The 13,634-nt window shown below is 57.3% G+C and overlaps 1 protein-coding gene across 1 annotated transcript in view; it reads right to left on the bottom strand.

Annotated features, from left to right (window-relative positions):
• KDELR3 (KDEL endoplasmic reticulum protein retention receptor 3) overlaps nucleotides 1-5,318 on the bottom strand; it is a 12,080-nt gene extending 6,762 nt beyond the window's left edge. Inside the window, exons 1-2 of the mRNA XM_045083863.1 lie at nucleotides 5,027-5,318; nucleotides 489-589 (exon numbers count right to left, since the gene is read on the bottom strand). Of these exons, the coding sequence (XP_044939798.1) occupies nucleotides 489-589; nucleotides 5,027-5,117 (192 nt within the window). The 5' untranslated portion in view covers nucleotides 5,118-5,318. The remainder of the gene's footprint in view (nucleotides 1-488; nucleotides 590-5,026) is intronic.
• Nucleotides 5,319-13,634: the final 8,316 nt, after the last annotated feature.

The following is a 13,634-nucleotide window of genomic DNA, read 5'->3' on the forward strand; positions in this document are numbered from 1 at the left end:
CCTAGGTAGCTCAGTGGGTTGTGTCTAACTCGTGGTTTTGGCTCAGTTATGATCTTGGGGTCGTGAGACTGAGATCAAGCCCAATCCCTGTTTCAGGCTCTGCACTCAGCGGGAAGACTGCTTGAGATTCTCTCCCTCTGCCCTTTGCTCCCTGTCCCCCTCACCCCGCAGGCTTACATGTCGTGCACGCTGTCTCTAAAAATAAATCTTTTAAAATATATGATGGCTACTGTGTATTTGCAGGTATTACCTCATTTAATTTTCACCACAAGGCCTCTGAGGTGAGTACTAGTATTATCTTCACCTTGTAAATGAGGAAAGGGAGGTACATGGAGGCCAGATGCCTTGCCCAAGCCCAGGTCCCATGCAGCTGCTAACACAGGATTCACATCCGGGTTTGCCTGCCTCCACAGCCTGAGTTCCCAAGCACACGGTCTCAGTGTGCCGGGCTCCACAGGCCCTGCCACCATGGCCAACCTGCCCCTCACCTTCATGACTGTGTTGTAGATGGAGATGAAGTTGGTGAACAGGTCCAGGTACCTGGTGGTGAAGACAAGGGCAAAAAGGATCTGGCTCTTCCCGGAGATGCCTGTGGGCAAAGGAGGACAGGAGACGATAGAACACAGACTCCTGGGCCCACCAACACTCAAGAAGTCCAGAGCTTGAGCTGAAAAGGTGTGCAGGGTGTCCAGTCCCACTCAAGTGACAACACCCTGTCCCTGCACGGTCCCTCTCTGAGGGTCAGCAACGGCCCTTCCTGCTGGATCCCTTGAGTTCCTCTCATGTGCACAGACACCGGGTTCCCAGGGCCCCGGCACGGGCCTGCCCAGGTTCGGCTCTCGCCTTCAGGGAGGCTGTGGGGTGGTGTGGAGGCTTCTCTTCGCTCTGCCCCCAGAGTTCCACCAACGGTCCCCAAAGCTCTGTCTTTTGCAGAGCAACTCACAGACTTTACAATGTGTTGACTCACAAGGGAGACCAGAGCAGGTGGAGGAAAAAGCAGGCCCAGTGGAGCGTTGTTTTATTTTCCAAACTGTAAAAATTAAAAATGCCTTTTTTTTTACTTACAAAAGTTCTATTTTTACCCTTCGTAAAACAAAAAAGAGAATACATAGCTATAAATAAGAAAGCAGCAGCAGCAATCACCTGAATCCCAAAGACTCAGCGGGCACCTCCCAGATCTTCGCTTGTGCACACCTACGTGCACACATCGATTTGCCACAACCGGGGTCGTGCTTCTCATGCTCTCTCCTCACCTGCTTTGGTCTCTCTTTTTTAACTTTTCATTATTTGGAGCTAATTTTAGATTGGCAGAATTGTAAAGATAGTCCCGATCGGTCCCACACACCCTTCACCCAGCTTCCCCTAACGTTGACATCTTGCTTAACCACAGGACATTTGCCAAAAGGAAGACATTCACATGGACATGGCACTGCCGACCAAACTCCGGGCTTTAGTCCGGTTTCTCCCAACTGCCCGCTGACATCCCTTTTGTGTCCCACAAACCAATCCAGGAATCAGCACTACATTGAATCTCCCTGTGGCCACTTCTGCCACATCACGGAGGTGGGTCCAGGGCAAGGGGAGCCCTGCCCTACCCACCCCCAAGCCCCGCCCCCCACTTCCTCTCACCCGACAGATAAGCCCACACCAGTGTGGACACCTCAGTAAACCACTCCCAGCCGTGATGCCTGTGTTTCTGATCCGAAGGTCAACTCTGTCCTCACTCACCCAGCCTCCCCAGAGCCAGCGGAGGACAGTGTCTGTTCAGAACCACATCCTTCCCATGGCTTCTGCGACCATCCACACCACTGGCTCACCACCCCTGGCCATTCATTCCTGTCCTCATCACCTGATCGTTGGAGGGCTACCCCGGCTTTTCCCAGTCCCTAAACCCGGGATGTCCCGGGTCCAGACACTCCTCCGAGTTCCAGCCTATCGGTGCGAGCCTGACCGACCTCCCCATCCCCCCCTCAAGCCCCTCCTCCTCTCTCCCCTCCTTTGAGAATGCCACCATTGTCCCCTCCATGCTCAAGCCAGGAAACCAAGAGCCATCCTAGGGTCCCTCCCCTGTGTTCCTCCCCCTCTGTCTTCCCCAGCTCCACTACCCCCACTTCCATGCCCCCTGCCCACCCAGCACCCTACCTGGTGGTCTCCCTGGTCTCCCCAAGTCCAACCTTGCTGCCAAACCCCACTCCATTCCACTTCCTGACCAACGGCCTATAGGTAAGGAAAACGCCTGGGGACTTTGGCACCGAGAAGTGACCATTACTTGATTAAGGGTTTGGTTCCTTTATTGGCCTCAGTGGTGCCTTATCTAGTCCTCTGGGGCTGGGACATTTTGGGGGGAGGGGACATGGATTTTCTTTCTTTTTATTTTTAAAGATTTTCATTTATTAGGGAGAGGGAGAAGCAGGCTGCCCACTGAGCAGAGAGCCCGATGTGGGGCTCCATCCCAGGACTCTGAGATCATGACCCGAGCTGAAGGCAGAGGCTTAACCCACTGAGCCACCCAGGCACCCCGAGGGGGACAACTTTAAAGACTGAGAATGGATACCGCCGAAGCCCTCAGGTTCTGGAGAGCGCGGGGGGCCCGTGCCAGTCTTCCTACCAGCATGGCAGGCCTGAGTCCCGCCGTCCTCACTGTGAAATGAGCAGACTCACACAGGTGGGACAGGACTTGGCCAGAACGAGAGTGCCTCCCTGCGGGTCTGGGCCTTGGACTTGCGGCAGTGGGGCTGGCTCGGGGGGGGAGGGAGCCCACCCCTAGGCATGAGGCGTGGAGTCCAGTCCAGGGGGCAATGCTAACCTGAGGCCAGCACTGGGCTATGCTGCTGCTGCCCCATCCCACAGAAGCCTTGCAGAGAGGTCCTCAGTACCATTTAGGAGGGTCCAGGAGGGGCGTCTAGTAGGGGACAATTTGCTACCTGCCCCCACGGCCTTCCCCTCCCCGGTTCCGAGGCTTTGCTCACATTTTCCTCAGTGCTTGGGAGTCCTGGCAATCTTGAGCACCAAGGTTTTCCCACTCCCTGGAACACAGTGAAAAATTTCCACCAGCGCTAGCCACACACACACAGACCCAGGATGTGGGAACGAACAGGAGCTGGTCCCTGGCCAGAGTCCCTCAGGGAATGGGGGTGTGAGGGGGTACGACACATGTGAGCACATACGGGACCCACGGAGCCCTCCCTCCACTTCACACATGGGGAAACTGAGGTCTGAGGTCACACGGTGCGTCAGTGGCTGAATGAGAACTAAGTCCCAGTGTCCCACCTCTGTGGGGGATGGGAGAGGTGGTCAGTGAGGGTCTCCCCAGGCTCCGCATCTCGGGGTGGGCAGGGCTAGCACCGGGCACCTCACCTCAGATCCCAACCAGGCCTGTGGCCACCCCTCTCCACACACGCACGCACGGGATGCCCCACCCAGCTGCCCTTCGCCTTTCCCTGTAGCACTTAGCACGTCTGACACACCGTGTCATTTACTTGGCTGCTCTGGCCGCTGCTTGTTGGCAGTCTCCCACCGCTGGAAAGCCTGCCCCCTGGGGCCCGGGGCCCTGCCCCTGTGGTCCCAGTTCTGTCCAGGGGGCCTAGGGCCGTGCTGGTAGAGCGGGGTGGGGAAGAGCGCCCCCTCCTGGCCATGGTTGCTCATCCCAGCCCGGGCCCTCTGCGGAAGCGCAGGGACAGGCCCAGCTAGATTCCTCCCCTCACCGGAGCTGCCTCACTCCCCCGAGTGGGAATCTGAGGGGCCGTGAGGGCCTGTCTCTCCAGAGGCGGAAAACTGGAATGGCCTGCAGGTCCAGAACCACTCCGTCTGCAATGCCTCCCATGCCAGCACCCACCCCTCACCCTCCGCAAGCCTCCCGGGCTGGCTGACTCCCCACTGCCCTCTCTGCCTCCTCTCTGGAGGGGCCACACAGCTTTCGGAGTGACCTGCTTCAGGTCCCTTCTGGGCCCCCTCCCCCGCTCCCCAAACTTCCATCACTCCCCAGTCCCAACTCCCTACCCTGAAAGTCAAGGCCCCCCTGCCCCTCATCTCCCTTACAGAGACCCCCGAATCAGGCTGCTCACTCTCCCTGGGACGTGCCCTGCCTTCTGCGACCTGTAGGCTTTTGTGCCCCCAGTGCCCTCCGCGCAGCGCACCCTTCCTGGGCAACACCCTGCCCATCCTCTGGGACCCAGCGGATCTGCTCCCTCCACGAAGCCTTGGGGGGGGGGTCTGCTCTCTGCCTCCTTGGCCCCCTCCTAGCCTGCACAGTCCTCTGTACCCCCTTGCCCCCATGCCAAGCACAGGGTGGGCACCTCGGGACCGCAGGGGACAAAGATGGCTGCAGCAGCCTCTTAAGGCACGGAGTCTGTGGGGTCACCACCAGCCCCATCTCGAAACTTCTCTAAACCCCCAGCGGGGCTTCCAGACTGCTGGGCCAGAGGGGGACCTCTCCTGCCATCCCTGGGCTTCTGCTCTTGGGCAGCTCCCTGTGCACCAGGGCCAGGCCAGGTGTCCCTCCTGCCACATCACAGCCTCCTGCGGGAAGGGAAGAGGGCCCAGGAGGGGGCAGGGGCGAGTGGTGGGGAAAGGAAGGAGCAGGCCCCGGGAATTGGAGGCCACTTCCTGCGTGCATACCTCCCCCACCTCCAGATCCCACCCTGGGCCGAAGGCCTCCAGCTCCTCCAGAGCAAAGGGAGCCACTGGCAGGAGGAGAGGGTCTCACCTCCTCCTAATCTCCCTCCTCTTCCCACCAGCAGCGGCAATGCCAAGGCAGAGAAGGTGGGGGTGAGCCGAGGCACAAGCCCAGCCACCGTCCCTTTCTCCGCCAGCCCTTCTTTGATAAGGCAAAAACTTCAAATTTTCTTTGGAAGCTGAGCTGTGCAAAAACAAGTTTCTGGCACGGCCAAGCCGAAGCCCTCGCGCTGAAGGGAAATTCGGGAGCCCCCCCCACCCCCCCACCCCCGCCATCCCAGCCTCGCACGGGCTGCCCGACCCAGGCCCACCTCCGCCCCCCACACACACCACCGCCGGGGGCGACCCTCACCCGCGCAGCTCTTGGACCTCCAGATCTTCCCCAGGAGCAAGATCATGGCCAGGAGGTGGCTCAGGTCGCCGAGGATCCGGAACACGTTCATGGTGCCCCCCGGCGGCCCCGCAGCGCGCGCCGCCACCTCCCGGGAAAGTTTCTGGCGGGCGAGACGGCTGCCACGTCCCCGGCCCGGCTCTGGGTCCCGCGCGCCGCTGCCCGCGCTCCGAGCCCCGCGCTCCCCGCCCGCCGCCCCCTCGGCCAGCGCACACTCCCCGGCCGGGCGGTGACGTGGCCGGCCGGCCACCGTGCCAGGCGAGCCAGGAAGCGCCGCCGCCCAAGATCCCGCCTCCCGCCCGGCCCAGCGCCTCGGGCCTGGGGCGGGGCGGCCGGGCGAAACGGGGGGCTTCCGGCCGCGGCCTCTGCCACCCCCATCCTCCCACGGCCCCCGCGGTCTCCCGCGCGCCACCCTGAGCCAGCCACGGCGCCCCTGTCGCCCCTCAGTCCCCTCATCTGCACCCCGGGCTAATAAGGCGTGGGTCAGGGTGGAGTGGGGGGGGGTTCTGCGGGCTGGCAGGCGTGTGCCTGGCACACGCCTAGGGTGCTGGAAGTACCCCTGAATGTGACCATCAACTTGGGGTTCAACTCCTCCTTGCTGGAAGCCGGATTCGCAGCTCACTCACCTGTTCACTGGGAGGCCCACCTGGTTCTGCCCTGACCAGTAGGAGGTGAAGCCATGGTGGTCAAGTTTGGAGTCAGGCTGACCTTGGGCTCAGCCTCCACGCTGTATGCCTTCCCATCCTGGCCGCAGTTGATTCATCTGTAGGATGAGGTTACTGTAGGGAAGATGTCTGTCAGGAGATCCAGGGACCCCCTAATGTTTTCCTTTCCTTGGTACAAGATGATACACAGGAGCACAGACCAGGAGATTCCAGAGGGCTGTGGGCTGTTGGCCACCAAGGTGGGAAGCAGGAAAGGGGCCAGCAGACAGGAGTCCTCCCAGTGCGTGTGGCCTGAGCAGGTCTGCCCACCCTCTCCGGGCCTTGGTCTCTGCATCTGTGAGAGCGGACCGCCTAAGCTAAGGGCCCTTATCACCACCCTCCTTTCGACCCCAGTAGGCCCTTGTCCCACCCAGGCCCTTCGTCTCTCCCTAAACACTGGCCTCCTCCTGCCCCCATCCCCACCACAGCCAGAGAGGCTTTGCTCTGATGGGATCTGAGACTCAGAGTGTGGTCTGAGGGCCCCCGCAGCATCTGCATCCGGGGCTGGGAATGCGGTCTGCAGCCCAGCTCAGCCTCACTGACTGAATCTGCGGGTGAACAAGATCACCGGCTGCTTCACAGGCACATGGAAGTCTGAGAGGCACTATTTCAACAATGCTGTGAGGGAGGTGCCGCTACTGGTCCCATCTGACACCGGGGAAACTGAGGCATGAGAGGTTAAGTCATGCAAACTTTAAGTAGTGGAGCCTAGATTCCAACACACAGTCTGACTCCAGGATTTATGCAATTCGTGCGTTGTTGTTGTGTGTGTGTGTGTGTGTGTGTTTAAGACTTTATTTTAGGGGCACATGAGTGGTTCAGTCCTTAAGGGTCTGCCTTCAGGCCATGATCCCAGGGTCCTGGGATCAAGCCCCTCGTTGGGCTCCCTGCGCAGCTGGAAGCCTGCATCTCCCTCTCCCTCTGCCCCTGCTTGTGTTCCCTCTCTCACTGTGTCTCTGTCAGGTAAATAAATAAAATCCTTAAAAAAAAAAAAAGATTTATTTTAAAGTGGACTCGAACTCATGACCCCAAGATTAAGAGCTGCTTGCTCCTCTGAGCCAGCCAGGCACCCCCACGGTTTATGCAAATAAATTAATACATTACACTGTGGGTCATCATGGGAGATGATGAGGTTTCTGCCACCAGAGGTAGGTGAGCAGGGGGGGGGTCCCCATTTGTCAAAGATGTCGCAGTGGGGACTCCTGCCCCAGCAGGGACATTAGGATGACAACAGCCATCAAGTAGTTCTCTCCAGGATGCTTTAAGTCCTCACCTTGCAGGTGACAGCTATGGAGGTCCAGGGAGGGGAGGTGCATGGGCCAAGTCTCTCTGGGAGGAGAAGCCGGGCACTCATCTCGGGGCTGTGACAGATTCTGAATGGGCTGCTCTGTTCCCTGCTTCCCCCCCGCCATCCTGCCCAGATGCCTCTCTTCCAGCGTTGCCCAGAGAAGGCGGTGGCTATTTAAACCCCTCAGGTGCGGCTACGGTTCTCGGCCCTCCCAGCTGGCATCTCCCGCTCAGCGCCCACCTCCTCCCCAAGCCAGGGAAAAGCACGTGCATTTGCCATTTGGTGAAACATCTGTCCTCCTGAGAAGCAGTCCCAACTGCCGCGGGGGCTGGAACAAGGCTAGAATTCTCGTCTTCCCTCTCTTTCTCCAGCCACCGCCACCTGCTGCCCCCCGCCCCCAACCATCCCCCAGGAGAACTGACCGAGGACAGGGAAGGTCTGAGAACCATGGTGGTGGAAGGGACAGAGCCCAGGCTGTGTGGCCCCAGGGCCAAGAAGGTCTTGTCCTGGGCCTGCCATAGTGCACTTGAGCCTGCCATGTCCTCTCTATCCTTTGGCCTCAGCTTTCCCATCTGTGAATGGGGATAAGGAAGGGGAAAGTATTGCCAACTGGTGACCGGTTCTCTTTGCATCTAGTGTTTCCAGTCTCTCTAGGAAACCGATATTCCCTATGCCTCAAGACAGGGAGCTCATCACCCCCATTTAAAAGAATTATTTATTTATTTATTTATTTAAGAGAGAGACAGCCCCACAAGCAGTCGGGGCAGGGGGGGGTGGCAGAGGAAGAGGGAGAGAAAATCTCAAGCAGACCCCACGCTGAACACAGACCCAACTTGGGACTCAATCTCATAATCCTGAGACCATGACCTGAGGCAAAAATCAAGAGTTGGCCACTTAACCGACTGAGCCACCCGGGCACCCCCTCATCACACCCATTTTATAGATGAGGAAACTGAGGCTCAAATTTGTCTCTTGCTCCCCCAGGTCACATAGACCCCTCTCCCGAAAGTTCTACCACTCTGTTCTTAGTAATGAGCCCTGCCTGTGGAGAAGAAGGAAAACCATGAGTTCATTTAAAATGCTCGGCCCTCGCCCACGCCAGCACTTTGGCCACGGGCACCATCAGACTCTATCTGTCCCTGACGCAGGGTGGTTCTGGGCGCGTTCCTCATTCCCGCACGCCTCACTTTCCTGACACCCCAAATGTGTCTGTTGTAGGAATGTAGTTGGGGGGAAGCCAAGAGGGAAATTTCCTTCAGCTCAAAGAGGGCAAAGGTTCTTTTTTTTCCTCATTAACAAAGCGAATTGTATATTCAAAGTCAAAGGAGAGAGAATGGGGGAGTAACTCAATTATAGGGGGAAATGTGTCTAATAATCTCTTCTCCTTCCTGGTCCCTCCCCTTTGTTCTACTTCACTGCCCGCCGAGTAGCCTGCCAGCTGCCTCAAATTCTGTGTGGAAGGAGGACGTGGATGTAGAGTGAAAACCACTACCCTGAGAACACTCCGCTGCCTTTCGCTGGGCGGGGCCGTGGAAAAAATGGGGAGCTCTGGGCCCCAGCTCCTGGGACTCCCTGCAGGTCACTAGGGGCCGCTGTGGCTTCCTCCAGCACACGCGAGTGGATGCTCGCCTGTGGAAAGAAAGAACTCTTCCCAGGCAGCCCCAGGATGTCCCACTCCCGAGGCTCGGTCAAGCCCATTCCCTAACCTAGCCTGAGGGCAGCCTTTCTCTTCACATGCTTGCTTCTGCCCCAGGTGTTTGGGAAGCACCCCAGTCCCCAATATCTTTTGAATGACATGTTGCAGGGCAAGGGCAGTCCAAGTTTTGCACAGCTGGAAACCAACATTCCAAAACCTCTCCTCCACTTTCAGTTCCAACCACATTTGCGGAAGACCAGCTGTGTGCTGCTGCCTTACAGGCTGAACCTAGAGGCAGCTTCAAGGAGCCCTTAGGGCACTGTGGGAGGGGGAAGGTGGTGTCTGTGCTTGCAGTTAAATACGGCACAGATGGAGAGTAATTACCCTTGATTGGCAGAGAGTCGAGAAGAGGACTGCAGTTAAGAAGCCTTCAACGGATGCCCCAGTGGGTTTTGCAGAATGAGTAGGAGCTTGCCTGAAGGACAAAACCTGGGAGAAGAGAGTAGGAGTCCCAGATAGAAGCAACTATGTAGGCACAGAAATATGATACAACCCACCGTGGCGGCACATATTATTTGTACAGCTCTTTAAAAGGGGCCAATAGGGGTGCCTGGGTGGCTCAGGAGGTTAAAGCCTCTGCTTTCAGTTTGGGTCATGATCCCTTCTTCCTGCCTGTCTGCCTACCTGTGATCTCTGTCAAATAAGATCTTCTAAAAAAATAAAATAAAAGGGGCCAATAAACAGGAAGAAGAGAGAGGACGGGGGAAGGATGAACATCAAGGTTAGACAGATCTTTGTCCAAATCTCAAGTTCCACCACTTACTGAGGAGCTGTCGGAATTCCAGCAATTCGTTTTACCTTTTCAAGTCATACTGTTCTTATGGGTAACCTGGGTATAAACCAAGTACTGATTTCATAGGTTAGTTATCACAGGTGAAGTTTGCTGGGTACCTAAAGCGCTTTGCAAGAAGTAAACCACTCGGCAAACGCCAGTCCCTTGCTCCCCTTTAAGGGACACCAAGGCCCAGAGGGGGTCCCCAAAGCAGAGCCAGGAGAAAACAAAAATTCTGTGTTCTCAGAAGGCGATCACTCCCTCTCCGGTTTATTCCAGAAGTGCAAAAAAAGACAATTAAAAATAACCTCTGAGCCCAAGGATGCCTTCTGGAGTGTTCGTTAGAAATGTTCTGTGTCTTGCTCCAGTGGTGATTACCCGAGTTTTATGCATATGTAAAAATCCAGCGGGCTGTACTCTGATGTATGACAGTTTGTAAGTTACACCTCAATTAAAAGAAAAACATAACAGATCTTGCGACGCGGCAGGTGTATTCCTGAGACACCCAAGACCACTCTCTGGAGCGCGGGGCAGGCCCAGCGCCCTGAGCTCCAAGTCGTGCGCCGCGCGCCGGGGCCGCCTCGAGGTTCCCAAGGCAACCGCAAGCCGCTCACTCCGTCTCCCGAGTGACGAGGCGTCAGCGAAGACCCGGAGCCCGGATCACGGAACCGGAGCCAAGGAGCGACCGCCGCGCGGCGTGGGGTGGGGGTGGCGGCTGGGAGAGATGGTGGCGGGCAAGGGCGGAGGGGAGCGACTGGTGCCCTTCGTCCTTGCGCGGGCATTCTTGTGGGCATCTGGCAACCACCATTCCCTAGCCCTGAGGCCACAAACTGCTGGGTGAATACACCCTTGGGATTCACTCTCAGCTTTCCAGGTGGGGAGCTGGACCGCTTGGCTACTCCCCGATACCACGGAGTGAGTCAGGGGCCAAGGCAAGCCCTGCACCCCGGTGGCCTGCTTTCTAGCTTGGGCAGCCCAGCCGGGTGGAAGGCTGGTAGGTAGAGCTGGGTGCTGGCACCTCCTTGGGCTCTGGTTCCAGCTCAGCCAGTAACTTGCCATGTGGTCCTCAAGTCCCCTCTCCTCCCTGGTGGCAGAGATAGGACAGCTCAGAGTAGCTCTTACCAAGTGTGTGAAAGAACGAGTGTAAAAGTGGCTTATAAACTATAAAGTGTCGTGCACCTGTTAAGGACCATCACTACTATCACTCTGTTGTCTTGTCCTCATCAGTCGGGCCCCATCCGTGGGCTCAGCCAGATGCCTGGTAAACCTGAGGCTCCCCACTCTCTATGCCCAGAGGTTTGCAGTCTCGGGGTGAGAGTTCCCCTCCCGTAATTCCCCCCTCCCCAGAGAACGGAAACAGGGTAGCTCTCCCAGGCATCAAGGGATGCTTTGGTCCCCAGACTGCCTACTAGACGGATTCAGAGAGAGCAGCCTCCATTCACCCTCCCATACAACTCCTGTTAATCTTCTACCCCGTGGCTGGATCACAGAAGGATGTCTGGAGAGCCCAGGATGTGGTTCCTGCCCAGAACCCGATAGTAACACCCCTTAGTGCTCTTTGAATGCCACATGCTGGGCATGTGGTTGTACAAGTTGTGTATCCATGTGCTGTGAGACCGTATACACATCGGGCTGCATGTGTGTGTATACCTGGGCCAGGCACGCACGCATGCCCTGGTGTTTGTGTGTATTTGGGATTCATATTGGAGCGCGTGTATGTAAATGTGTGTATTTATGGCTGCGTGCTGTGTGCCTGCAGGTGTGTGTTGTGTGTCTGAGGCATATGTATTTATCCGTGCATCTATTTGTGTCTTTGGTGGTGAACATGAACATCCAGGGGGCATCTGTGGGTTCGTACTTGTGGTGTGTGCAAGCGGGTGTGTAACACCGTGAGGTCTGTAATCGTGCATGTGTGGGAGTGCACAGGGGGTTTGGGTGTGGGGGCTCTTTTCTGCCCCATCTCCCTTCATCTGGGTGACCTTCCTCCAGCTGAGGACTGTGGCTCAGGCCACAGGCGGACCGGGTTCACCCTTGACCCCTCTGCCCACCTGGAGCTGCCCAGGTCACTGGCTTGCCCCTCGTCTTCTGGGGCATGGGGGCAGCGGAGCGAGGGCGGGTGGATGAACCTGGGTCCAGGGCTCGTGTGCCACCCCCCCCCCAACTGGCGTCCTCCCCTCCCCACAGCAGGAGCAGCAGCGGGAAAGGTTGGCGGAGGGGGCCTATTTTGGGAGCGTCTCCTTAGCAACAGCTGCCGCGGGCCCTCTGCGGCGGTTTTTCTATAGGTGCTAAAATATTCCACCCTGGTGACTACTGAGTGCTGGGGGGGGGGGGGGCGAGGGTGGGAGTGGAGGGCCAGAGAGACCCCTGCAATCTTCCATCCCCAGGCCAGAGCCTGTTGCCATGGGTCTTGGCCCTCTGGACTCCCCTCGCCCCTTTCCCCCACTTCTTCGGCCCTAGGCCCTCAGGTCTGCTGGGATTTTGGAGTTTGGAGGCAGGCCAGTTGTGTCCCAGGCTGACTTCTCATCTCAGCAGCTGGGCTGCCTCTGTTTGTCCCATCCGTAGAATGGGCTGGCCAGACTTTAAGGAACTCTCTAAGTCCCAAACCCCTAGACTCTGTGACTTTGGCGTTTTTGAAGGAGTCCATCCGGGATGCCTCCCCTGCTCCTCTCCCTGCTTGGCCTAATCTTTCTCGCCCCGCAGCCCTCTGTACAGGTTCTCAAGGCCTCTATGGGACCAAGGAGGCCTGAATGGGCTCCCGGGGTGAGCCAGCTCATAAGCATGAGGGCTCTGCTGGCCTGAAACGACCTTTCCCCGGAAACTAGGATCCCATTTCAATTCTGGCTCAGACTCTGACTTACTCCCTGAGTGACCCTGGGCAAGGCCCTTCCCCTCTCTGTGTCTTGGTTCAGTTTCCTCACCTGGGAATGGGGGGTGGGCGTGTGGGGGGAAGTCCTAGAGTCTCCCTCCTGAAGACGTTGTGAGAATCAGATCTGAGAATGGAAAATGGGCTGGAAGCTTTGGCAAAATATCCAGTCAGACAAATGTTTTTTGTTTTTTGTTTTTTTTTAAAGATTTTATTTATTTATTTGACAGAGAGAGATCACAAGTAGACAGAGAGGCAGGCAGAGAGAGAGAGAGAGGAGGAAGCAGGCTCCCCGCTGAGCAAAGAGCCCGATGCGGGACTCGATCCCAGGACCCTGAGATCATGACCTGAGCCGAAGGCAGCAGCTTAACCCACTGAGCCACCCAGGCGCCCCAGACAAATGTTTTATTTACCATCATTACCCAGCAAACTTCAGAGCAAGTCTCACCCTTCCAGAGAGCCGGCCCTGGCCACATAACAATATAACCCGTGCCTCAGTTTCCCCATGGGTAACAAGTACCTGCATCATAGAGTTCTTGTAAGGATTAAATGAAATAGTAGCTTGTGAAGGCCTAGAATGGTGCTGGGCCAATGGTATCACCCCAGGGGACCCTTCTGTGTTAGCCGATGACAGAATCTACTTGCCCACTGGGGACCCAGTCCAGACTGTCCCATTACAGATGAGGCTTCTGAGGTCCAGAGAGGATAAGCAACTTGCCCAGGGCCTGAACGTCCACGTCTCTCTCCCTTGCCCCCTCGATTCATACCCCTCCCCACCTCCACCTCCTACCCCCACCCTTCTCAAATATGGGCTGAACAACCATGAATTCTCCCCCAGTCCTCGGCCATCGCAACAATAGGGCTATCACCCTATGACACGATAGGATGTCACACAGAGGAGGACACTGAAGCCCAGAGAGAAGTGAGCTGCCCAGAGTCACACAAGGCTTGGGGGATGGGGATTCTTTATCCTGGGGTCCCTGACCCTCTCTCTGACTGAAGCTGCCCTTTCTGCCACCCCCAACCTCCTCCCAGTCCACCCTAGCCTCCACCAGACCCTCCTTACAGGAGATGAGCAAGGGGTGGGGGTCGACGGGGGTCCCAGGCTGAAGCCCCACGACTAGCAAGGTGACCATTACCAAAGGTTTCCTCAAAACCCTATGATGTCACAGCCACCAGGCCTCCCCGTCCCATCCCCCAGAAGTCACTCTCCCCAGCCCCTACGTTTTCCTCAAACTTGTGCCTA

The sequence above is a fragment of the Mustela putorius genome, unplaced genomic scaffold (assembly GCF_011764305.1).
Source record: "Mustela putorius furo isolate JIRA1106 unplaced genomic scaffold, ASM1176430v1.1 tig00000738_pilon_pilon_pilon, whole genome shotgun sequence".
Lineage (NCBI taxonomy): Eukaryota > Metazoa > Chordata > Mammalia > Carnivora > Mustelidae > Mustela > Mustela putorius.